At 47.2% G+C, this 26533-nt stretch overlaps 1 protein-coding gene across 2 annotated transcripts in view; it reads right to left on the reverse strand.

Moving 5' to 3' along the window:
• Positions 1–4087: 4087 nt before the first annotated feature.
• PARVA (parvin alpha) overlaps positions 4088–26533 on the reverse strand; it is a 161758-nt gene continuing 139312 nt past the window's right edge. For both annotated transcript variants that reach the window (XM_050757433.1, XM_050757434.1), the window contains exons 7-13: positions 24921–24979; positions 22029–22048; positions 20418–20479; positions 19712–19780; positions 16100–16201; positions 15290–15362; positions 4088–6083 (exon numbers count right to left, since the gene is read on the reverse strand). In XM_050757433.1, the coding sequence (XP_050613390.1) occupies positions 6007–6083; positions 15290–15362; positions 16100–16201; positions 19712–19780; positions 20418–20479; positions 22029–22048; positions 24921–24979 (462 nt within the window). In that variant the 3' untranslated portion in view covers positions 4088–6006. The remainder of the gene's footprint in view (positions 6084–15289; positions 15363–16099; positions 16202–19711; positions 19781–20417; positions 20480–22028; positions 22049–24920; positions 24980–26533) is intronic.

Raw genomic sequence — 26533 nt, forward strand, 5'->3', positions numbered from 1 at the left:
CTCCTCCGTTCCCCAGCCAGAACCATGGTATGACATGAGAAGGGCAGTCCCAGACTCTGTATTACTGATGTAGCTTTCCCTAGAGTTTTCCTACACAGTGGGACATTTTAATAGGTAAATGGCAACCTAGTTTTCAAATGAGAAAAATCAGCAATCCCGATGCCTGCAATCGGATCCTTCTTCTCCCTCACTCTGTGTCCTCTAGTCATGCTGGCTTCCCGCAGCTCCTCTCGGAGCCAGGTCTTCTTGTCTGGGGATCCTCCTCCGTGCTGCGCCCTGGAGTGGCCGGCTCCTCACTGGAGTAGCTCCACGACTGAGGGGTTACTTTAAAACGCCGCTTTGCCAGAGACTCCTCATGACCTCAAATCTCCATTAGACCTCTTTCACAGATTTTAGTACTTCTCCATCGCGGTCGTCACAATTTGTAACTAACATCGATTTAGAGTTATTTTTCATCTGTCTCCCCTGCTACACTATAACCTCTCACTTACCCTTTGACATGCTGCACTCAACACGTACTTGCCGAATACATGACTAAATGAAGGCCTGGGTTCAGAGTACTCATTCTAGAAATTTCTCAGGGGACAGGTCCTGTGACCAAACAAGACTGGCACCCATTGTATCCTGTCTTCCCTCACAGAGTCCTAATATGCATTACGTAGGGGGCTCTGAGGTAGGCTCCAACTAGAAAACAAAAAGCCTCAGTAAGCTAACTTTCTTCACCTCATGTTTTCCTAAACGTATTTAAATATGACTTTTTTTTTCCATCTAACATTTACTAATATCCTGTAGAATTTTTTTTTTTTTTTTTTTTTTTTTTTTTTTTTTGAGACGGAGTCTCGCTCTGCCGCCCAGGCTGGAGTGCAGTGGCCGGATCTCAGCTCACTGCAAGCTCCGCCTCCCGGGTTCACGCCATTCTCCTGCCTCAGCCTCCCGAGTAGCTGGGACTACAGGCGCCCGCCACCGCGCCCGGCTAGTTTTTTGTATTTTTTAGTAGAGACGGGGTTTCACCGTGTTAGCCAGGATGGTCTCGATCTCCTGACCTCGTGATCCGCCCGTCTCGGCCTCCCAAAGTGCTGGGATTACAGGCTTGAGCCACCGCGCCCGGCCAGAATTTATTTTTAAGAGATGCTTTCTGGCAGGATCCTACTGGGAAGCCTGATGTTCTCAAGGTCATCCGGCTTGGTTTGGGGGCTGCTCACCCTGTACTGAGCACCCTCATGGCTGCACTGCTGTCGTCGTGAACACACATGCACATATTCACATATGCAGCCACCACTGTAGTAAAGCGTGCTATAAGCACAGTTTGAAGCTAGCCTGGGGTGATAGTTTTCAGGGAGCAGAGAGTAAAAAAACAATTACAACTCTGGTATTTGTAAATGTAGCCTTTGTAGTTATGACAACTCATACTGACTTGTCTTTTGGTAAGACTCAAATCTGCAAGTATTTGAGAAGCTGATGTGTGAAGGCAGGTCCCACAGGTGGTGAGTCAGTCTACCTACCCTACCCAGCCTTGCAGCTCTGCAGCTCTCTTGTTTTCAGCAGTTGCAGCAGTTCTCTGTGATTTTCTAATAGAGTTAAACAAATTTTTTTGGGGGGGAAATGACATGCCATCTTGGAATTAGTGAAGATTTCAGGACATATCCCTCTTGCATATCTAGGATGTATTATAAAGGTAAGATTCCTGAGGTGGAGCTGTGTTAAAGGCAGGGGACCTCAAATTAGTTTTGATCAGCCTCCACTTAGGCAGGGCAAAACTGCTTCACCCACCGACTCCATCTAGTCTTTTTTTTTTTTTTTTTTTTTTTTTTGGCGGTGGGCAGTTTATTCCACTTCATGCAGACACTGACCCACGCGCTCACGGAGCTTAAAAATGATACATCGAGGCCGGGCGCGGTGGCTCAAGCCTGTAATCCCAGCACTTTGGGAGGCCGAGACGGGCGGATCATGAGGTCAGGAGATCGAGACCATCCTGGCTAACACGGTGAAACCCCGTCTCTACTAAAAAATACAAAAAACTAGCCGGGCGAAGTGGCGGGCGCCTGTAGTCCCAGCTACTCGGGAGGCTGAGGCAGGAGAATGGCGTGTACCCGGGAGGCGGAGCTTGCAGTGAGCTGAGATCCGGCCACTGCACTCCAGCCTGGGTGACAGAGCATGACTCCGTCTCAAAAAAAAAAAAAAAAAAAAAAAAAAAAAATGATACATCGAACCACACGGATGTCATCCCCTCCTCCCCCCAGACACAGAAAGACACTTGGCTGAGTGGGATGGGGTCCGAGGGTACAAAAGCCTCCGTCCTGGGAGAAGGCAGCGGTGTGGGCCCAGGTCGGGGGAGGGGCAGTGTCCTTTCTCCCCGGAGGAAAAGTGCAGGACTCCATCTAGTCTTATCTTCCAGTGGAAAAATAAATGAGTGATAATTTGTGGGGAGTGGATTATATATACATTTGTTCTAGCACTGGACTATGGATGATTCCTATTTGAACCACAATGTATACATGTCTTAGAGTCTAGTTATTGAAAAATTACAGCTCCAAAATACTGTTGATGCAAATAAGCTTCAAGTATACTCTGTAGGGTTAACCAAGCAACCCACAACAAAATAAACTGATGATAATGCAAGCTAACAGTAATTCATAATTAAAAAGTACCAATAGCAGCGATTGAAAATTGCAACCAACTCAAGGCAACACTGATGATGTGCTGATAAAGAACCTTTCTCCCAGATCAGGCAATGTCATCTCTGTGCTGCACATGTGAAACTGGAGCCTTCTAATACAGCAGGCGAGCACGGCACTGCTGGCAGCTAGACTTTATAGCACAGAATTATAGGGTATGTAGTAACCTTTGTGATGCTTAGTAGATTACAAATTAGTAGTCCTGGTAATATGTAAAAATGAAGCCTTCACCAATCTGCATACAATTCACCATAATATTCCAAAAGAGGACTTAAACACGTTCAGTTGAAGGCACATGAGGATGCCTCTGATGATGCGCCCCAGCCTCTGGTCCCACACCCCATAGGTTTTAGTCTCTACTTTTGAAATCATTGTCTGGGCAGCCTTTCCTCCTTCGCCTCGGGCTTTTTTCCTTTCCTAGCTCAAGCAGACTGGAGATACGCATTTGGATTTATGAAGTGCTCAGACTGTTATTTTAAAATGTGAAAGGAGTTCTTTTTAATATCCAGGTAATACAATATCCAAGATATAACATTAAGTGGTAAAAAAGAATGTGTATGACAGTATGTATGACATCTTACTTATATTTTTAAAAGCCCACAGATTTTATATGTATGTTTGTGCTTTACATGCCTAGAGTATCTCTGGCAGTGTGTGTAAGAAATGAATCAAAAGAGTTGCCTCCAGGGAGAGGTAATGGGTGCTGGAGGAGAGAGGGAGGCTTGGGTTTCCCACTAGGTATCTATTTGCGCTTTTTAAATTTCGCACCATTTATGTATTAACCATTAAAAATAACTGAATTTAAATTAAGAGAAAAGAAAAAAAAACCCAGTGAGCCTATACTATAAAGTGTTGATTCTCATTTTGGTTTCTTTCTTTTTTCTTTTTATTTAAAGATGAAGGTTTGTTTTATTTCTTGTTGATTCCTCTTTTGGCTTTCAAAGTCATGGTCATATATTAAGGAGGAGATTCCAGATTCTAAAGTAAAATATCGAGATGAGATGACCGCGTTAGAAAACCAGGCCCAGGACGTGGGATTCTGGGCTGAGTCAAAGAACTCAATCCCAAAACACAATTTTCTGATAAATTAGAACTGTTATTTAAAAACTTTCCTAGTGTTCCAATGTATTTTCATACTGTGTATATGTAAAATACAAAAGGAGCACTCTTAGTAAGGACACTTGTACATTTGTAACTTGAATATAAGAAAAAAAGACCAAAAAAGAGACAAAATTCATAAAGCGAAGCATGTTTAAATGAATGCATTCCTCTTATTTCATCCTGCTTCAGTATTGCTCAAGAAAATTAAGCAATTATTTATCTTGATTTGCTACCAGGAATTTTTTAAAAAGCAAAAGAAATATTACACTATTTAGTGTTTCCTAATAAAAAATAAAATTTCACTAATTACATAAAAAAGAATTGTATTCTTTTACATAGATCAACACAAAACAGTACATTGCCTTTGTATGTTAAATGCTCATTATGCTGAGTGACAATTCTAAGAGCAAAGACATGTAGTTATCTAAATTTTATGGGTCCTGAATTACTGCAGATAGACAGCACAGTAAGAAATAAGGCTGAAAGGAATGTTTTGGACACTATAGGAGGCCTAACTTTGGGTGGTGTAGATACAGATCAAAATGAATTTCTCAAACCAGAGATGCGCTTTGTGGAGTGGGCCTAAAGTAGTGACAAGGTAGTCACAGACTGCTGGAGGAGGGTACTTGGGCTGGTGTCTACCTGGCATATTTAGGAACATTCCATAATGAGATGGATATCAGCACAACTGATGATTTAGCCCAAAGCCTCAGTCAATTGAAGGCTACAAGTGTTGAGTACCACAAGTCCCACCTCTATCTCTATATGTTTAGAGTGCAAATATTTTCCCATGCTTCTCGTCCCCTAGTCACTGCCCACCCACCTCTGCCCCTTCCCTATTCTTACAGGACCTAGCAGGCTGGCACACTAGAGCTCTGCCTTTCAAAGTCAAGTTCACATAGAGGAGATACAAGTAACCACAAGCCCTTGAGTAACCCACGCAAAGAAACTGCTTGGCTTTGGTCTAAATGACTTACATTTTTCCTCGCCTGAATTAGCCGGTAATTACATGTGGACAGACTTAGCCAGAATAGTCCAAATGATCAATTAGAAGGCAAAAAGAAGTTCCTTTCTTTAAAGTTCAAGGGTCCCTGTTGAAGTGCCCTACTTCCAAAGCGATGCTCACATGGGCCCGTGCCCAGCTCTCTGCAGTGCCTGAGCATATTGTACATTTGCTTAACGATAATGAATTTAGTACTTATTTTGCAGGAAAATATAGGGCATTTCCATTACATGCAATCAAGCAAAAAGGCTGCAAAATGTGCCACTCCATTAATTCTAAACAGAATCCTTCCCAAATGTCACCCTGAAACCAAAGTACAGAGTTATTATAAATCTGATGGAATTAAGAGTAATTTTCATTTGTACAAAGGATTTGAGGGACATGACTCCTGCCACACACACACTATTAATTGGGTTAAATCCAATTTGCCAATTTCAGTGTGAATCACTAAGCTCTGACCTAGCTTGCCCCAGTGGTGAGATCGGTGGGTTCTCGTCTTTTTGGCTCAGGTGTACATATGCACGTGCTCGTATGTGCCCACATATACACAACTTTAGAATATGTAAAGAACATATGCAATTGGCTTGTTATAAACATGTACTGTCTACTATTCCGGAATGAATACTTAGGTAATAAAATTATAAAGAAAAGCAAAACCTTGATGACTGGGCTCAGAATAGTGGTTACCTTTAGGGAGAAGGGAGAGGTTATGTTCAAAGAGGAAAAAAATGCCAACTTCTGGCAAGTCATTTAACCTCCGAGCCTTAGTTTCCTCATCTGTAAAAGGGGATTGTAACACCTACTTCCATGGGAGTCCTGAAGATTAATGGCCTTGAGTATATCAGAGCAGAGCACTGAGTGTGGTGCCTGACACATAGTTAGCACCCTTTGAAAGGTAACTAGGATCTTTATTTTCATTTCTGGGGACTCTTTTGCTTAAGCTGGTTCCCAAATCATGGAGGGAAATGTGGACCTGGCACCGGGATGGGAACAACCTTCCCAACCTTCATTGCTAGGTTGTCCCCAGGGCCTGGGAGGGACGGGTCAGCCCACTGAGTTATGATCATTTCCTTCTTAATTTCAATTTCTACTATCTCTGGGTTGCAGCTGGACTTGTGGGAGAGCACAGTGCAAGAGACAGGAATAAGCAGGGTAAGGCAGTTCGGAGGAGGGTCCAGTACGCCAACAGCAAGAGCTCCTGGGCAATGGGGGGCCCAGGGCAGCCCCTCACTCCACGTTGCGGTACTTGGTGAAGAGGTTGTACAACACTCGTAGTGTAGATTTCAGGTCACAGTTGACTATGTCTGTGAAGAAAACAAAAAACACGTTGTTTCCGTGGGGCCACGTGTTCCAAAGTTGGCATACACTGCCCCTCCCAACCACCCCTGTGTACCCAGCATGTTCGGGGTGGATGGGTAGAGTGGGCAGCAAGACTTCAGGGCAGGGGGCAGTTAGGGTAGAGGTGCCGGGGCACAGCATCTCCAGATAAGGCCTGACTCTCCCCACAATCCCCACCTGTCCCAGGGGCTTTTTGCCCACTGCCTCCAGCCTCTACCACAGAAGCAACCATGTGTGGTGGAAAGGAGGGGAAGGCCTGGGGCTATAGTGGAGGACAAGGGGGTGAGTTGGGACTCAAGCTGCCTCACAGAAGCGTGCCTAGCAGAGAAGGGGGACTTGCAAGGAGTACTCAGGACATAGGCGTCATGGGGACAGACAGCTTCAGATTAATAACAGAGCAAGGCAGAAGGGTCTGAGGTGCTAAAACTTCAGCTGGAGGTCCCTCAGCTTCTATGCCACCATTCCCTCTCTCGCTCACTTCCTCCCTCTAATCTTCCCATCCTTCCTCCTTTCCTCTGATCCTCCCATCCTCCTTCCCTCCCTCTATTCTTTCCTTCTTTCTTTCCTGCCCCCCGATCTTCCTATCCTCCCTCTTTGCCTTCCTTCCTTTGCAATAGGAGCTTTCCAGGTACAGAAGTGGGCAAAGAATTCCATGTGGAAAGTTTAGTGTATCTTACTAAACCCAGCTATGCTGGAGAATTCCCAATAGGCTAGCATGGCTAGAGAGGTTGGGGTGTGCGGGGCTGGATCCTGAAAGGCCTTGAATTCCAAGTTACGGAGTTTGCATGATTTTGTAGGCTAGAGACTGGAAACTGGCAGTTGGCAGGCTAGCTATGACTCACTGACACATTTTGCTTAGCCCTTCCGCCCTCCATCCATTTACTGGTCACCACTTTCTCTGTTCGTCTAATCCTCTGCTGACTCCTCTACCTTCCTCCCTCCCCCAAGGAGACTCCCTCTCTACTCTTGTCCCTTTGCTGTCACTCTCCTAGAGAGCCAACTTTTGAAGAATGGGAGAAGAGAAAACAAAAAAATGGAACTCTGTCTACTATTGAGGAATGCATACTTAGGTAATAACATGATAAAGAAAAGCAAAAACAAAGCAAAACCTTGATGATTGGACTCAGAATAGTGGTTACCTTTAGGGAGAAGGGAGAGGTTAGGTTCAAAAAGGATGCAGGGCAAGTTGGAGGAAGCTCTTGGGAGCCAGCATGACTCTTTTCTTCGACGTGGGTGGTGGCTGCGTGGTGGCTCACTTGGTAAAAGTTCACTAACCTGTACATTTATGTTTCATGCACCTTTCTGTATATGTGATATTTTTCACAATAAAAATGATTAAAAACCAATTGTATCGGAGGTCAGATGAAGTAGGTGATTAAGAGAAGGTAATATATGCTCTGGGATTCAAAGATGGGAGAAATTACACTAAGTCATTGGGAAAGAAGGTGTGGGGGAAGGCGTCAGGATTCTAGCAATGCTCTGGTCAATACCCACAGGGATCCTTCAAGAGTAGGCAGAGTGGGGAGCCAGGGGCTCCCAGGTCTTAGCCTTGGGACTTTAACAAAAAGATTCTATTTTTTATTTCAATAGTTTTTGGGGTACAGTGGTTTTCTGTTACATGAATGAACTATATAGCAGTGAATTCTGAGATTTCAGTGTACCCATCACCCAAGTACTGCACATTGTACCTAACATGTATTAGTTTCTTTATCCCTGTCCCTGCTCCTGCCTGCGCCATTCTCAGTCTCTAAAGTCCATTCTATCACTCTGTATTTAGCCTTGGGATTTTTGCAACTGGGACTGCCACAGCCTGGCATGCTTAGGCCCCAAGCTCCAGGCCTAGAGCCCAGGGCCTCTCCTGCCTGTTCCTTCCAGGCCTTATCCTGGTTATAGACCAACCCTGCTCCACCCTGGCTGGGCCCAAGGTCTCCTACTGATAGACCAGGGGCTTCCAGAGACCCCTTGCGTGGCCTGGAGCTCACAGCGGCCATTTCTGCTCCCATGGTGGTTCATCACATATCTGAGCCTCTACCTGGGGCCCTGGCCTGAGGCTGAGCCCTGCTACCTTGCCTTGCTAATGCTGAGCCAGGAGTCCCACTCTGAATCACCTTCTGCCAGATGGAATCCTGTGCCCTCTAGGCTGATTCCTGTCCTCCCCGACTGCTTGGTGTTGAGTGTTTCTTAAATTCCACTCAAGTCAAATATTAGGAAGTTACTCCAGGGAGGAACTGCTAGAAAGGCAGAGAGGGATAAAGGTGAGCTTGCCAAGGGAGTGGGTGTAAAGGGGAAGGTACAGTGGGCCTGGAGCCACTGCAACAGGCTCCTAATGAGCTCCCTTTGCCCTCTCCAATCCACTCTACCTACTGGAGCCAGACCTCCAGGTCTCCAGGTATGGCTGTGCCTCCAGGTATGGCCACCAGGTATGGCTGTGCAGGATGTGCACTGCACAACTCCAAGGCACATCATTCACACTTCCAGGTCACCACTGTCATGGACTACAAGGTAAACAGAGCTCCTTGGAGCTGTGTAGCTCCCAGCTTGTGTGGCCATACAACTATTTCACTTAGAAGGTCCAAAATCCTAAATCATGGCTTTGTAAGGTGTAACCTGACCTGACCTGCCTACCTTCCCACTCTCATTTGGTGCCACACTGCCTCCCTCACTATGTATCACAGTCACTGTGGCTTCCTTTCACTACCCTCCCCATGGGCCATGCTGTTACAATATCTAGATCACTCTTCCCAAATAGCTGGCTCTGAGTCCTCCTGCAGACCTCAGCTCAAAGCACAGGCTCCTAGGCCTTCCTGACCCTGGCCTGGGTACAGGGGTCCCGTTTTATGTTCTCAAAGCTCCCACATGCTTCCTTCATAGTACTCACTCCAGGTATAAATCAGTGACTTGTATGCTTATTGATTAATATCTGCCTCTGCCCTGGACTGTAGGTTCCTTGAACACAGAGAACACGGACCCTCCAAGGATATTAACAGATCCGTGAATGAATGGTTTCCCAGTGTCTTGGAAGCCAAGGAAAAAAATTCCAGAGAGGGCAGACAAGAGGGCCACATGCTCCCAAGAGGGTGAGGAGGTTAAGGACTGAAAAGAGTTCCCAGGGGACACAGGCCCAGGAGGTGACTTGGGAGAGAGCAAGGCCAAGAGCAGGTGGGGGTAAAGTGTTAACAGCATGGGCAGATCAGAAGTGGAGGCCTGAGCATGGGTCACAAAGGAGGAATTTGGGGGCCCGATGAAGGACAGATACCGACGGCGGCAGGGGTATTTGTTTTCCCTTCTGAAAGATGGGTGAGTTCTGAGGTTGCTAGAAAATGTCCAATATGGCAGAATGTTTTAAACTGGCCATTTTAACGGTTACTAAGTGACATTTTTATGTTCACAAAAGTTTGAAGTCCATCTCCACCACAGCTGTGTGACCCTGGCAGTCACTTAAATTCTCTGAATCAGTTTTCTCACTGGTAAAATTGGGCAATGCCTTTATGAAAAACACCCAGAATATATTAAGCGTCCCCTAAATGGTAGTTTTCTTTCTGTTTCCCCATCTTTGCCCACTAGCAGAGCTGCTGTGTACAGCCGTGCGGTCTGTGCATTGCACAATGCCTGCACCATTCACATGGACTAAGCCCTGCTCCTTGGAAATGTGAGTTGCTTCTTCATCACCTTCACCACTAACGCCAACAGATGGGCCGGGTGAATAGGGGAGACAGCAGTCGGAGACACTGCTTATCACCTGTTCTTATCAAGAAAGCCAAGACCTGGGCCCCCAGGTAGTCCCAGGCAGACTAGCAAGCCAGCAGGAGACTGGACTATCTCAGCCAGGAGAAGGGCTGTGGATTCCTGGGAATATATTGTAACTCCATGCCATATAAACAGAGCCACTTCAAAGCCCTGATCTCATAAATTGTGTGATTAGCAACTCAGTTCAGTTCTGAGAGCCTCTGTGTGCTGGCCCAGGGCCCCTCTCTGGAGGCAGACAGCCAGGACTATGGGGCTCCTGGTCAGATACACCAGAACGGAGGCTGTCTGGCAGCCTGGGGCCAAGGAAGAGGCGGCTGTAGAGATAAAACAGCTTCTGGCCAAGGGGAAAGGGCTTGCTGTTTGCTCCTCCCACCCAGAGGTATTAGTAACTCTTTCCATCAGGAGAGGACCATCCAAAATGAGTTCATGATTCTCTCAAGGATGCAGAGGCCAAAGGAAGGAGAGGAACTCTCTTCCCAGCAGAAACATTTTGCACAGAGACAAGGCCCTCTGTGGCCATTTGTGACACCACAGTTTCCTTCATCCCAAGGCACTGTTGAAGGCCCTTCTCTGAAGCTTTCCCCCGGGGTCTCTGAATCCCTTGACCAAGGTGGGAGGCCCTTGCTGGCTCAGGGCTGGCAGCTGGTGGGGGCTGGAATCAGGTGGCCAGTAGGTGGTTACTTATGCTCTAGCCCCCGGCCGATTTCCCGGCGCCTCTGTCTCATCCTGCCTCACATCTCTGCCTGCTCTCTACTCCCCACTGGGGCAGGATCCATGCTGTACAGATGCTCCTTTTGGTGCTTCTACTGTCCTATCTAGTGGTAGTTTGCCATTTGCTTTATTTATTTTTAAAAGCTTTTAAGTCATTAAAATTTTTTTAAAATATGACATACATCCAGGAAAAAACCCATGCAACATATATGTACTGTTTTAAATATTTGAAAATGAACTTCTGTCCATGTCAAAAATAGAACATTGTCAGTACCCTAGGAGGATCCCGTCCCCTTCTACATTCCCTCTTTCATTCGCCAAATATAACCACTATGCTGATGCTTACGATTACTTTCTTGCTTTTCTTACCAGTCCTAGCATCAACATATGTGCCCTTGAACGGTAGATTCGAAAGCTGCCTCTTTTTATATTTCACAGGATTCATCTATGCTGTTGCATGAGCTGTCTGTTTTTTAACAGTTTTACTGAGGTATAGCTATAATTATCTAACTATAATTCTATAATTATTCAAGAATAAAGCTTCTTGGCCGGGCAGGGTGGCTCACGTCTGTAATCCCAGCACTTTGGGAGGCCGAGGCAGGTGGATCACCTGAGGTCAGGAGTTCAAGACCAGCCTGGCCAACATGGCGAAACCCCATCTCTAATAAAAATACAAAAATTAGCTGGGTGTGATGGTGGCAGCCTGTAATCCCAGCTACTTGGGAGGCTGAGGTAGGAGAATCTCTTGAACCTGGGAGGGGAATTCCAGTGAGCCAAGACTGTGCCATTGCACTCCAGCCTGGAGAGCAAAACTCCATCTCAAAAAAAAAAAAAGAAGAAAGCTTCTTGATTTGTTGTCTACCTCTGGTAGATTTTCGGTGCTTCAAAATCATTGTTTTTGATCATTTTGTCCAGTTTCACACTTGCTCTTTAGCAGAGAATAGTCACTGATCTCTTCATGCTACAGTAACTAGAAGTTCCTCCCCTGACTTCTCGGTTCAGTCTTTTTATTGTCATGGTTGTATTATAATCCGTGATATGAATATGTTCCAATTTATGTAGCTAGTCTACTGGGATGTACACTCCAGCCCATGCTATCACAGGTGTTCTTGGGCTTGTCTCCTGGTGTATGGACATGCATGCCTGTGAGTGGATTGCTAGGTCAAGGAGTGTGCCAACTTCCTATTACTGCTGTAGTAAATTAGCACACATTTGGTGGCCTAAAAACAACACAAATTTATTATCTCTGAATTGTAGAAATCAAAAGCCCCAAATCCGTCTCACTGAGATAAAATCACAGTGTCAGCACAGCTGCATTTTTTTCTGGAGGTTCTAATGGAGATCCTTACACTTGTTCTTTCCAAGTGGGGGATGGAATAAGTTAGGTGGCCATAAGGCAGTTACTGGTGTTCTAACCCTCTGGGGTTGCTTGCATTCTCTGGCTTATAGCCCTCTTCCATCTCCAAAGCCAGCAATGGTTGGGTGAGCCTTTCTTATGCTACATCACCCTCACACTTCTGCCTCCCTCTTCCACTTATAATAAGGACCCCTGTGATGACATTGGGACCACCTAGATAATGTCATCATCTCAAGCCCCTAAATTTAATAACATCTGCAAAGTCCCTTTTGCCATGTAAGATAACACATGAACAGGTACTGAGGATTAGGGCCTGGACGTCCAGGGCTGGGGACCACATTATTTTGGCAGGGGGTGTCTACCACATTATTTTATAGTGCATTACACATCTTCAACTATATTAGATGAGAACAAACTGTTTTCTACTTTCAGCTAAATAAGGACTGAATAAAAATAAAATGGTTCTAGCAATTTAGAACACCAGCAGTTTCTGTTGCTCCACATCCTTGCTAACACTTGGTATGATGAGAGTTTTAAATGTTGGCTTCTGTACACTATCTCCTAGGGGAATGGGGGAGTTGAACATTTTCCATATTATCAGCCACTGACCAAGTCTTCCCCGAATGAAGTGATCACCTGGAACTCGGCTGCCATCACCTGCTTGTTTTTTCAGCATTGCTTGCCATCTGGTCCCAGGTATGAGACTCCTTACATTTTAGATATTCGGTCCTACAGACTTCAACCCTGCCTGGTACTAGATGTCTTCTGAGTCCCTGCCTGCCTGTTATTCTGGAGTCTTAACCATAATTGATGGTGAGTCTACTTGAAGGGTGATAACAGGGTGGACATGTGCATTTGAAGACATGTGGCACAATGCCCTAAATAAAAAGCTGCCAGCTGCATGACAATATTTCTTTTTCTTTCCTTTGAGACAGGGTCTCACTTTGTTGCCCAGGCTGGAGTGCAGTGGTGCCATCTCGGCTCACTGCAACTTCCGCCTCCTAGGCTCAAGCGATCCCTTCCACCTCAGCCTCCTGAGATGGAAAATTAACCACCACACCTGGCTAATTTTTTTGTATTTTTTGTACAGATGGGGTCTCACTATGTTGCCCAGGCTGGTCTCAAATTCCTGAGCTCAAGCCGTCTGCCCACCTTGGCCTCCCAAAGTGTTAAGATTACAGGTGTGAGCTTCCACGCCTGGCCATTATTTCAAGTGCTCCAGTGGTTATGAACTTGATGCTAACCCTTGGCTTACACTAACTGAGGTACTAAACGGTCATGAAGCCCGGGCAGCAAGTCATCTCAGATACCAACCCAGTTTCTAGGGGATTTCAAGGCACAACAGAGCTTTAAGTGTTAAACAGCACAGCGGAGAATGCATTTTCCTGACCTTAAAAACATTTTGCCATGAAAAATGCCTCCATCACAACCAGTTTGATTTTGAAATGCCCTCAAAGAATTACCCACATGGGCACCCTTTGAAATGTCTGCATTGTTTACTTCCAAATCTCACTTTCCAGGTAGAAGCATAAAAGGCAGAGGGAATGCTGGGATTCACTTCTCACAAAGTACAATTTCATAAAATGCTATTTCCATTCCCCTTTACGTACTGGAAATTTGCAGCATGGGCATAATGCCCTGTGTCATAACAAATAAAACATGTGTTTTTCCATCCACATCGGTCAGTTAGTTTCATATTCAGCAACTTAATAATTGCATAAAAATATCACCTATATTCCAAAATATTCCTATAGATTGATTTATATTGGGAAAATTATCTGTCCCAAGGGAAAGAAATATCCCAATTCTAAAATATCAGAAGTACTTCCAATCTGTAACCAGGAAGTTTCATATTAAGCAGTTCAAGAAAATGGAAGCAAAATGATAGCCGGAACGTTCCCACTGTGCCTGTCCTCCCAGAAGCAGGGTGCTCATCATCTGCCCATAGAACAAGAAGAGTCCATTCCTAATGCTATTAGGAAGGCTGGAGTGGCCTTGCCAAAGAGAGAGCCCCAGGGGGACACCAGCCTTGCCAGAGGTCCTCCCCCAGTTCTCAGTTGACCAGGGGCTTAGGACAAGGTGGTAATAAATGAGAACAGGAGTTGACCTTTGTTGGCCAGAGTCAATAGATAACAAGTCTGGAAGGAGTCATGAGACAGGGTCCTCATTCTTCCCCAGGGGGGACTTTTGCTCATGCTGTCATTCTGTCTGGCATGCACATACTTCTCTCCCAGTCTCCATACACCAAAGCCCTACCTGGTCCTTATGGTTTAGCCCTACTGTCACCATCTCCATCAAAGTGTTCCTCCCCCAAGACAGAAGTGGTATCACCTCCTCAGTCCTCACAGCCTCTTCCTTGTACCTCTTTCATAACAGTTCCCAGGACTGTCATATCATTTTGCTAACTGGCTGCAACTTGTCTCTTCCCTGGTTGGCTGCACATGCCTTGAGGTTCAGGAAGGTCTTACCCCTCTCGTTATATCATGATCTACAGGGTCTCAAGCCCACTAGACCAGGGCATGGCCCCCACTAGGTGGGGGTTTGGATAGAGGAGTTCAGAGCAGAGGCAGCAAGGGGGCATGAAAGCCCACCATCCCTACTCATCCACTTGCCTGTAAACTACCAGAAAAGTGCAAGCAACCTTTTGCCACAAATGGCATTCTCAATGTTCCCAGGGGACATATGCAGATCATCTGCAACACAGTGGTGACTCGCCAGCTCTGGTGAAATGGAATACTTCAGTCAGTAAGGGGCAGAAAGCGAACATCTGTACCAAGAAGACTACTAAGAGAAGTGTGCCTCCTCTGCTCACGAATGCACGTGTGCACTCCTAGCATGAGTATGCAAGGGCTGCAGGAGCACTTGTTCCTTCTGCATTTCCCCCCAGTCTTATATTTACAACCCAAACCCCACAAATCATGCCCTGTCCTCAGGCAGAGTCTGAGCAGGCAGCGCTCCACATCTGTCAGATAGAAGTAGTTCTGCTCAGCCCAGAACTGTCTGCACTGCACCTTCACCCCGACTTGCAGGGACACAGCTCTTTGGCAGGTCAGCACCCTGTGCAGGGACAGAAAAACCTGGGCATTGGGCACAGGACAGTTCCTGCAGCAGCTCTTCTGCTGGGGCCCTGATCCCTGCAATCCCATGCAAGGCATGTGTGGGATTTTAGATTCTTTTCTTCCCCTGGCTGTGCAGCTGGCAGCTCACAAAGGGTCTCTGGGACTGAGCAGCTGCACCGAGTCCCACCTTCCCCAGCAATGAAGACTTCAGAAAATGCTTCCCTCTGCTACAAAATCTGAGTACCCGTGTGCAGGGAGAGGGTCTCTGTTGTCACAAACCCAGGAAAGAGCAAAGTACCTTCTGGTCGCGGTTTTGGCTTTTCCAACCCTCCGTCTTGCATGAGCTCAAAGGCAAAGGAGACATTCAAGACCTGGCAAGAGAGATGCAGACAGCATGTACCATTGCACACCCAGGAGCCCCGGGACCTGGCCCTGGGAAGTGAAGGAGCCCAGCACTGTAGCCAGAGGGGCAGAGGCTGAACTAATTTCAAGAAGAAATATGGCTACCAAAATGGGCAGGCCACCTGGAGCGTGAGCTAGCTGATCCTAGCTTGCTGTTGGAGAAGCACTCCTGGAGAAGCACAAAACTCCCTTCATATCCTACTGTGTTCCTGTGTAAACTGCCAGGACTTCAAACTGGGGGTGTCAGTGCACACGTTTGGAAGAATCAGATGGCAGGACATGTTCAACAGGCAGAGCAGGCTTTCTGCTGTGGACCAAATGCCTTTGTGTAGCGAGCAGGATGTGGCAGCCTACGAGAGGCCATCAGAACCAGGCTAAGCATGGGCCTCAGGTCTGACCAGCTTCACAGTCACTTTCCTTGTCACCTCTGGGGAGACAGGAGGCTGGGCTGGGACACTTGACAGGAACACAGGGCAGGGGACCAGGGCCAGACTTCAGGGGAAGGGAAAGGCAGTCAGGGATGCCCAGCGGTCTACAGGTAGCTCCTTCCTAGCTCAGCTCTTATAATGGGCCCCACCTCCAGGCACTGAAGACCTTGGGCAGAGGGGAGGCTTCTGCCTTTTTTGTGGATAGCCCCAGCGTGGGTGTGGGCAGATGAGTCGGGGGATGTGGGTTAGGCAGCCTCCCTGATGTCCCTTCTCCTTACCTTCTGTTCAAAGCTGTCCGGGGTCAGGAAGAAGCTGTGCAGGGGCACAAAGTAGCCCTCCAGGAGCCCCATGAGCAGCACCAGGTATACCCCATCTGCAAACTGGAGGAAGAGCAAGGTGATGCACTGGCCCCTACGCCTCCCAGCCAGTCCCCATCCAGGAGGCCCATCAATGTCTGTGCTTTGCCACCTGAAGCCTACCACCCCAGGCAGGCTGCTAGCTGGGGGGTAGGGGCAGTGGCCCGAGACAAGGAGGTCTGCTCTGCCCCACGTCTGGCTGGCCCAGCACAGGAGCCACAAGCCCAGGCCCTGATCTCAGCTGACGCAGCATTGACTGAACAGAGGCTGTGTACCAACTCCTGGTCTAGGCATGGGGACCAGAGCGTGGGGAGTCAGTGTGGCTCCTGCCCTGGAGGAGTGCACAGTCTAATAGGGAAACTGGTGTGGGGACAAGGCACAGCTGCTCACAAGGCACAGCTGCTCTGATGGAAGGAAGCTCGCTGGCCTGAGTGAGGTTGAAAGGTCGCCCATAAGCACTGAAGGCATCAGAGGAGGCTTCCGGAGAGGACGGTGCCTGAGTGGAGAGCTGAGGATGAGCAGGATTGGCTAGAGTGGGGCAGAGGGAGGAGGGAGAGGCGATGTCCAAGGTGAATGGCATGAGGCTCCTGGGGTGATCTGTGCTTTCTGAACAGAGAAAGGACTAGTGTCACACAGGCCTGGGCATTCTTCTTTCTCCCATCTCTCTTCAGTATTACAGCAGCAGAGTGCAGCTGTTATGAATGTGGGCTCTGGGGCCAGGTCTCCCCGGTGCAAATTCCAGCTCTCTCACCTACTAGCTGTGTGCCTTGGGCAAGTTATGTCACTTCTCTGTACTCATATGTCTTATCTGTGAAACAGGGATGGTAATAGTATAGTATCTACGTCACAGAGTTATCGTGAGGACTAAGCCAGTTAATATGCAGAGAGGGCCTGTAAACTGCTGGGCATGTAGCATTGAATAAATATTAAATATTGCTATTACTGTCTGGGAAAACAACAAAGCAGTCAGGACATGACTTACTGGCTCTTCCTGGCAAAAGCAGAACGATGTGCTGAGGGCCCTGGCAAGAGGCTTGCAGCCCGGTCCCTTCCTAGGCAGAAGAGGCCAGAATGGTTGGGAAACCAGGCCCCAGGGACAGGAGAGTCCCTCGGCTAAGTGTGGAGGCTGCTGGTCTTCTGCTCAGGGCTGGGTGAGGTGAGCATAGGCTGAGCACTCAAGACAGGCTTGTGGAGGCCATGGAGGCCAGGGATGATGGACCTTTGGAGAAGCAGTGGTTCCAGGTGTGGGGGATGGCCGACATTCTAGAACCCTTTCAAAGGAGGCTGGGCCACCAAATGTTTATGAGTGTAAATAGCTACTCGGGTTCACAGAGGCCAAATTTCTTGGAATCACCTTAGGAGCCCAGAGTCTGCTCAGAGAGCTTTCCAGGTAGCCAGCTGGCCAGCCTGTGGCTCAGCCTTCATTAAGGGCATAAGACCCTGAGCTTGGGCTTGCCTTAAAGGCAGCTCCTGGCCAAGTGTGGTGGCTCATGCCTGTAATCGCAGCACTTTGGGAGGCTGAGGCGGGTGGATCGCTTGAGCTCAGGAGTTCAAGACTGGCCTGGGCAACATGGCGGAACCCTCTCTCTACTAAAAGTACAAAAAAATTAACTGGGTATGGTGGTGCATGCCTGTAGTCCCAGCTGCTCAGGAGACTGGGGTGGGAGGATCACCTGAGCCTGGGAGCTGAGGATGCAGTAAGCTGTGATCGTGCCACTGCACTTTAGCCTGCACGATGGGAGTAAGATCCTGTCTCAAAAACAAAAGGGTAGCTCCTCCTAGCTTCCATCCATCAGGCCTACAACTCAGGTGGGAATGGCCTGAGCATGACTCACCCTAGGTGGACACGGGAGAGCAGACCCCAGAGTCTGTCAAAATCAAGGCTCTTCTGGTGGGAGCTGAGCTTTATTCGAGCTGTGGTGAGGAGGAGTTAGGAGTAAAAGAATCCAATCTGTGAGGTCAGGGGTGACCTTGGGTTAGGGTTGGGGTCATTCACAGCTCTGAATGCCAGGCTTAGATATGCTCCTCACCTCCTATGGCTGGTTCCACTAACTTGGTAGGAATAGCAGATAAAACTGCAGAAACCCAAAGTGCTTGGCAGTGACCTCTGTCATAGCACTCCCTGCCCTTGAAAAACGAGCTAATCATTCCAGGGCCCATTCTAGCTCACTAAAGGAAGCGTCACTTTTCCAGAACGTTCCTTACTTCCTACAAGAGTACATGAAGCTCATTTCACACAGTCTAGACACACTCAGGTGGAGCTCAGCGACAGACCGGCATTTGCCTTTAAAATAAAAGGAGGTACCCAGACGATTGAAAGAGAAGCACAAGGCAGAAGCTCACCAAGAATGAAAGGAGGTGGGGAAACAGGATTCATCTCGCTTAAAGTATCTCCCCAATAAAGATTAGTTAAGTATAAAGAGGGGAAAAATAACTTTATAATAGGGAAATCCGGTGAATACCACCCTAACCAAATAATCCAAGTTATCACTAGCAGTGGGGCTAATGGACAGAGTGCCTCCTCCTGGGATGACGCAGGAAGAACAAAGCCTTACATGGGGAGTGCTGTTGATGAAAATGATGACCTGAATCTAATACGCAGGGAAAAGACAGTCTATAAACCAGCTGGCCTGAACGCTTCAAAAAGTGTCAATGCCACGCCAAGAAAGGCCAAGGAGTTGTTCTATGTTAAAAAGACACTAAAGAGACATGACAAGTAAATGCAGCATGTGAGCAAACTGGACAAGCGGCAAAATCTGAAGTGTTTTTTCCGACCACATGACGTTGCCATTTTAGTAGGTTAAAAACAGTCGGCTGGGCGTGATGGCTCATGCCGATAATCCCGGCACTTGGGGAGGCCAAGGTGGGTGGATCACCTGAGGTCAGGAGTTCGAGACCAGCCTGACCAACACAGTGAAATCTCGTCTCTACTGAATACAAAAAATTAGCCGGGCATGGTGGCACATGCCTGTAATCCCAGCTACTTGGGAGGCTGAGGCAGGAGAATTGCTTGAACCTGGGAGGCAGAGGTTGCAGTGAGCCAAGATCTTGCCACTGCACTCTAGCCTAGGCAACAAGAGTAAAACTCTATCTCAAAAAACAAAACAAAACAAAACAAAAAACAAAAAAAAAGTCGAATGTCAGCAATTTCATATGATTCAATCTAAATAGATTAATGTATTATGTTAAAACGGCCTGTCTTTGATAACCGTATTGTGGCTATCTAAGAGAATGTGCTTGTTCTTGAGAGATGTATGCTCAAGCATTTAGGGGTGCAGAGAAAGGTGTGGCCAGATACTAATAATCGGTGCATCCAGGTGAAGGGTATATGAGTATTCATTCTTGTAACTTTTCACCATAAAAATTTGGAAAAAAATCCGCAGAGATTCAGTCCACCCCTCAGAGTAGGACAGATCCCCATGCCCTCATTCCCCTCAGCTGGGAAAGCCCTCCTGGCCATGTGTGGTGGACCACTTGGAACAGGGGCTGTAGGGCAGGGCCCTGCCTCCACCTGTGCTAGGGTCTGTCACCCACCTGGGTTTCCAGTTCTGTGACCTCCAGGTTCAGTTTATTCAGGTGCTTGTTCACGAAAGTGATGAGTGTCTAAAAGAGAAGCAAAGCAGGCCCAGAGCTGGGGATTTGCACTAGTACAGGAGCCCGCGGCTGCCCCATGACTCCCATGAGGGTGAGGGCGAGGGCGAGGGTGAGGGTGAAAGCACGGGATCAGGCCCAGCCAAGAGCCCCGGGCCCAGAAGGTCTCTCTGCAAAGGCCCTTGAGTGCACAGGGAGGGCCACAGGCTCTAGGTCTTGCAGTCCCATACAACTCAGGGTGTGTAAGGAACAAGGAGGTCCCAAGAGGCAGAATGACAGGTGGAGTGTCTGAGTGGGGAACTGAGATAAAAAGATTCCACTGGCTCTCTCCATCCTGTCCTTTCTTCAGCACACGTGCCTAGGCCAGGGAGACAGGGAATTCTGTGAGGAGCGGGGAAGACTGGGATTGCTGGGGTTAGCCTGGGTGGGAAGACAGGCTGCTCATGCTGATGGAGAGGAAAAAGCCCGGGTGCAACATTCAGTAAGGAACGGACAGGTACATGGATGACAAGGGGGAAAGCCGTGTGTGTGCAGAGATTAGGTGATGCCATCAGTTCCAGCAGGAAGCTCCCGAGCTGCAGGGATGGGTTTTCCCAATGTCCTGCTGCACCTCGCTTCCCTCTCTCTGTCCTAGACACCCCTTTCCCACCTTTTTCACCACATTCAGCTTGTCTGGGGCGTGGTCGAACAAGGTGTCAAAGGCATCACGTTCTGAAAAACAGGGAAACACAACATGGAGCCCAAGAGCCGGTTCCTGGCAGGGAAGCCCACCTCGGGCCCCAGAGCCACAGGCCTCTCAAGGTCACAAGGTCAATGACTGATGGGAAGCCTCTGGGGTACAGACTGCTGGGAACTCTGGAATGTGATTTGGGACTAAGATTTGGGGGGATTCTCACCCTGGGAGCCTGTGTCTGTGTCCATGCACATGTACATTATTGGGTTGGGGCAGACTCAGGGTTCTCTTAGGCAGTGTGACCCCGGATTAGTCATTTCCCTTCACTGTATTCCATTATATCCTGATTTAGCTATTGTTCAGGTGTTTCTGAACCTCAGTAGAGGGGGAATGTTATCCAAATATTAAATCATTTCACCCCCCAATTTTCAAAAACAGGAGACCCATGACAAACAAGCTGGCAGAGGGCACAGAGAAGAGGGCTGGGAGCCAGGGAGCTCCAGGATGGGGTATGAGCTCTTCCTCTTAAGTGATCTAGGCCACTTCAACTCTTTGTGCCTTAGTTTCCTCTTCTATAGAATGTTATTTTAAAAATAACCCTCCCTTAGGTTTGTCATGAGGATGAAGGGTGAGAACAAGCATGCGCGTGCTCTGTAAACTCCGACATGGTCTCCTGAAGGGAATCATTTTTAGCATGGTTGAAATATTTCAAAATATTACCCACAGTAAATATCAGGATCATAGAAAATAGCAGAGCCATGCTCCCTGCAGGGATTCTCCTTGCTGCAGCCTCTATGTTAGGAGCTGCGATGAGGGAAGGAAGAGAAGACAGTCTCTAGAAGGACAGAGTGGTGAGAGGGGACAGTCCCTGTGTTCGTGCATGTCTTCCTTTATTTGCATGAGATAATTAGTGCAAACCTGCCCTGAAAATGCCCAGGACCCATCCAGAAGCCTCGGGCAAGCTAATGAATCTTTCTGGGCTCCAGGTCTCTCATCTCTAAAATGAGGATAATTACAGTAAATATTTCAGTGGGATGTTATAAGCATTAGATGACTTAATATCTAGAAATACTTTAGCATACTTCCTAGGACATAGTAAATGCTCAAAACATTTTTTTTCGGAGGACACTTTTGGTTCTCTTTATGATTATTATATTGGTTTATCCATCTGCACACCTATCATTCACTAAATAAGCACTTGCAAGTAGTGTACTGGAAAGAATAATAAACTTGGAGTTAAGTGCTGGATAAACCAAGATCATAATCTCCTCCCTCACCCTTGGGCTGTGGGGTCTCAGGGGGTATAATGGTGGCTTCATATGTTTACTGTGAACAACAATAGCTACAAAAGTGCTTCATAAATGGCAAGGTCAATGGCCTGATAAATTTCAAGATGACTGCGCAGGTGTAGGTAGTCTTCTTCCCACCAGTAAGCTGTCCCTCCCAACCCAACTGGCCATGTCAGCCAGGCTGGTGCAGACATATATCCAGGTGGCAAGCTGAGGGCCTGTTCTTCCCAGCTGCTGCAGAATTAACTAAAGCCCCAGTGCAGCCACCAGTGCCAGGGGACATTCTTATGCGACTTACCATGCCTCCCGGAAAGAGCCCTGGAGGAAAAAGAGAAAGAAAATAGTGTGACTCTTTTCTTGTCCCTTACAAGAGGCCAATCCTCTGAAGGGACACTCCGTCATTGCTGGAAGCCCACCCCATGCTGCCTGCCACCCACCTGCCCTTGGTTGAGGAACTCAAAAAGCCTCCTTCCATTGACATTTTATTCTGCACGGCCTCCAATTATTGAGACTTTACCACATTACCACCCATTTTTTCCCCGTTACACGGACATAGTGGTGTAATGCAAAATCTGGCACAGTGATGCCCAAAGGATTACTTTTTGCCTTAAATAAAATCATATTATTGCTTGTAGTTAAAGAATATCGGACTCAGGGGGCTGAAGATTTCCAACCAGAAAATCTTAGGATTCTTATGAGTGAGCTCAGACAACCCCTCAATGTAGAATTTTACTGCCTAGGTTGCTGTGGGCAGGTCAGCTTTGTTTCTCTCCTGTCCATCCTGTAGTACCCACCAAGATGCACGTGCCATTGACCCAGGGTAGGTTTTCTCAAAGAGTGCAGGAACTGGAACCACACTCATAGCAGAGAAGCAGCATAGTATCAAGAGCACAAGCTTTAAAGACAGATCATTGAGGTTCAAATTGCACCGAGTGATTGAGTGATTTTTTTGCTGTGTGACTGATACGGTTTGGCTGTGTCCCTACCCAAATCTCAACCTGAACTGTATCTCCCAGAATTCCCACGTGTTGTGAGGGACCTAGGGGGAAGTAATTGAATCATGAAAAGACTAATTGAAACTGGTCTTTCCCATGCTATTCTTGTGATAATGAATAATTCTCATGAGATCTGATGGGTTTATCAGGGTTTCCTCTTTTGCTTCTTCCTCATTTTCTCTTGCCACCACCATGTAAGAAGAGCCTTTTGCCTCCTGTCATGATTCTGAGGCCTCTCCAGCCACGTGGAACTGTAAGTCCAATTAAACCCTTTTTCATTCCCAGTTTCAGGTATGTCTTTATCAGCAGCGTGAAAACAAACTCATACAGTGACCTTGGGCAAGCTAATGAACCTTTCTGGGCACCAGGTCTCTCATCTCTAAAATGAAGATAATTATGGTAAATACTTCAATCGGATGTTGTGATTATTAAATGATTTAATATCTAGAAATATTGCAGCATAATTCCTAGTATGTAGTAAATGCTGAAAACACTTTTTTCCAAATACACTTTTGGTTCTCATAATGATTATTATATTGGTTTATCCATCTGCACACCTGTCACCCACTAAGTGAGCACATGCAAGCAGTGCACTGGAAAGAAGAATGAACTTGGAGTTAAGTGCTGGGTAAACCAAGGGCACAGTCTCCTTCCACACCCTTGGGCTGTAGGGTTTTAGTTGGTGTAATCATGGCTACATGTGTTTACTATGAACATCAATAGATAGGAAAGTGCCCCATAAATTGTACTGTGTTGTCATTATTAGGACATTGCATCCATGTTTATGTCTTTGGGGCAGAGAAAGGGGCCACAGAAAGCATAACATGCATCCGAGAGATTATTCAATAATCTGAAACTTCACACTCCCTGGTTTGGGAGTTTCTCCCAGGCCATGCTCCTCTCTGCTCTGGCGTCTTCTTTCCCAGAGGTGAAATAGTGGGCACAGGCAAGCCCAGCATGGGGGAGGGGTGGTGGGCAGTGGCACAGTGAGGAATTCTCCTTTTCCAGCAGGCCTGGCTCCTCCCATCCCTCACAGAACCAAGGCCAAGGTATGCCCTATAGATCAGTTGACCCTTTGGCTACCAAGACTGGCCTCTGAGGTATACGGAGGCTGCTTGATGGGGTCTCCATCGGCCATAAACAGGGCATCTTGGGAAAGGCCACTCTACATCTCTTGCCCCTAGTCTTGGCCTGGAATGCCCATGCGCCTTAGTCCTTGTTAAGCCATGTACACAATGTGATCTAGATGGGCAGTGCCCTGGACTCCTGTGGCAGCCATGGCTGTGGAGAGGGCGGGAACCTCCTAGAGACTGGCTGGGCTTGGGAGTTAAGGGTCAGTTGCGCTGGAGAAAAGCTGGAACAGCAGCTTCAGAGGGTAAAGGAACGAAGTCACAACTGTGACCACAATAAATCCTCCCTACCTCTCTGGGTGGGGAAACTGAGGTCAGAGAGGTTAAGGGACTCACCTGGTGAGCAAGTGGCAGAGCCTGGATTTGAACTCAAGTTGGGTTGGCTTTGCAGCCTCTGCTCTTTGCACTACGCTGCTCTTGTTGAAGGGGGCCTCAGAGAAAAGTCTGGGGAGCAAGGGTGCTGAAAGCTAACTGCCTGGCTTTGCATGGGCCAGGGCTCAGTTCTTGTGATCACAAACTTACCTCACACTATCCATTTTTTTCTGCTTGAGGACAAAACTCCTGTTCCCCAGGGTAAACTTTTGATAGGTTCTAATATCCCAATTTCTAAAAATAAATGGGGAAAAAAACCACCCTAAACCAAAAGACAACTCTAAGGGAGAGAGGCTTTCTGGGTCATGGCACGTGACCAAATAAATAGATTCAAAAAAGGAAGAAAAACGTCCTTTTGAAGGTTAACAATTTAAATTCAACCTAGTGTTTATGGCATGACGGTTTCATGCTGGGTTGGCTTTTTTTGGGCACACTTTTTCCTGGAGTGGCACAAAATTAGAATTTTTCAATCACTGCTAATTCCCTCTCCCCACTTCCCCACCCAAGTTTGTACCTTAAGCATTGAGAGGCATGTTTTGAATGCATGGAAAAGGCTAAACTATAATCATTGGCTGAAGTCTAATCCCTCCTGCAATCCCAATAAATGAAAACTAAATATCAGCAAATGGATGAATTTCGGAGAAACATCTGTGTTCCATTACAGAATCGCTGGCAACAATGGTGTTGACATACTCTGTGTTACCAGTTATTTCCTCTTGGATTTGCCGAGACTGGAGGATTCCTTCTCGTTTCTGAAATGGGGGTGGGGAAAGGGGTTGGGAGGAGAAGAGAAAACTATGCTTTAGAAAAATACGGAAACACTGATGAGCATTCCTGACATTGAGAAAGTTACTGGTGTTTAAGAAATGTACCCGAGATAAGATAATGCTGGAAGTGAAAGGAGGTCCTGATTTTCTGGGACTGGACTGAACCATTAGGACGCAAGTGCAATTAGTGTTTAGTCCAAACAAGTAGGCTGTTTCTTGGATGGTGAATCTTTCCTTTCTTTATTGGAAGACATTCTGCTGGAAGCAAACTGTTTGCCTCCTGGAGTAATCCACAATAAACCAAATGGAAATGAAGGCCAGGGTGTGTCTGCCCTCCAGCTGGGGCCACAGAGGGAAGCTGAGAAACACATTTAACTGGGGGGCTGGGTGGAGGAACTGAGGCCAACTCAGGGAATTCAGACAATAGAGAGGGTTTTTTTTTTTTTTCCTTAACTGATAAGTATGGGAGCTTTTAAATAAGGAGTACAGTTGTCACTCAGGTAACTAGCTTATTCTCTGAGAAAAGGTTAAGTATGTTAGAAACTCATCCGTCCATCCATCCATCCAACCATCTGTCCATCCGTCCATCCATCCATCATCTGTCCACCCTTCTCCCATCAACTTATCCTCTTTCTTGTTTAGTTCATTAATCAGTGCCTTCTGTGTACAAGGCCCTGTGCTGGAGTTAGAACAAATACTATGGAGTATATGATATAGTTTCTGCCCTTGAAGAGCTTAGAGTCAATCGGGGTAGATGAAGCAGACACCTGAATGGTTTCCCCAAAACAGTCCTGGTTTATCCCCCTGATGTCCCAGCATATTAGTAAGATTCGCTTTCATCTCAAAAGTGTCATGAATAATAGATTACGTGGTCACCCTCTGCAGAAAGTGCTGAACGTAGGCCAGGAGCAAGCACTTTTAGCTAGAATGGTCAGAGAAACCTTCCAAGTGGAGGGGGCGCTGGAGCTGGACACTGAGAAGGGGTTATTTCAATGGGAGGAATGGCCCCAGCCAAGAGGCAGAGGCAGGATGCACAAATGTGTTCCAGAGGCCCTCCGGGGGAGGGCGGCCGCCACCAGTTGGGGCAGCTCTGGGTGCCAGTTTGGAGGGTTTAAATAGCACTGTGTGGGCATGGGAGCTGATGAAGGAGGTAATGTTGGGGTTCGGGAAGACTTTCTGATGGGTGTGAGGTGGGAGATTCATCCTACTAGGTCCCTCTACCACCAGCACCAGACACCTGGAGGATGCTGTGACACAGCAAGCACTGACAAAGCAAATGCACCTTCCCCAAGGCTGAGATGAGTGTGAAGAAGGAAGGAGCCTCTGCACATGGGTGGCTCACCTGAGCCCTGCCTTCTCGAGCCTCCTGCCCAAAGTTCCACAAACAGCCACAGAACCCAGCGTCCTTGCAAAATACTTTTACAGAAGAAAGGAAGAGCTGGATAAGGCCAAGAATCTATCTGGCTTAGATTAAGAATGGACTGATCAAAACAAAAAAAGGAGGTAAAAGAAAAAAAAAATCAATCATTTAAAGAGGAC

This window comes from Macaca thibetana, chromosome 14, assembly GCF_024542745.1.
Source record: "Macaca thibetana thibetana isolate TM-01 chromosome 14, ASM2454274v1, whole genome shotgun sequence".
Classification (NCBI taxonomy): domain Eukaryota; kingdom Metazoa; phylum Chordata; class Mammalia; order Primates; family Cercopithecidae; genus Macaca; species Macaca thibetana.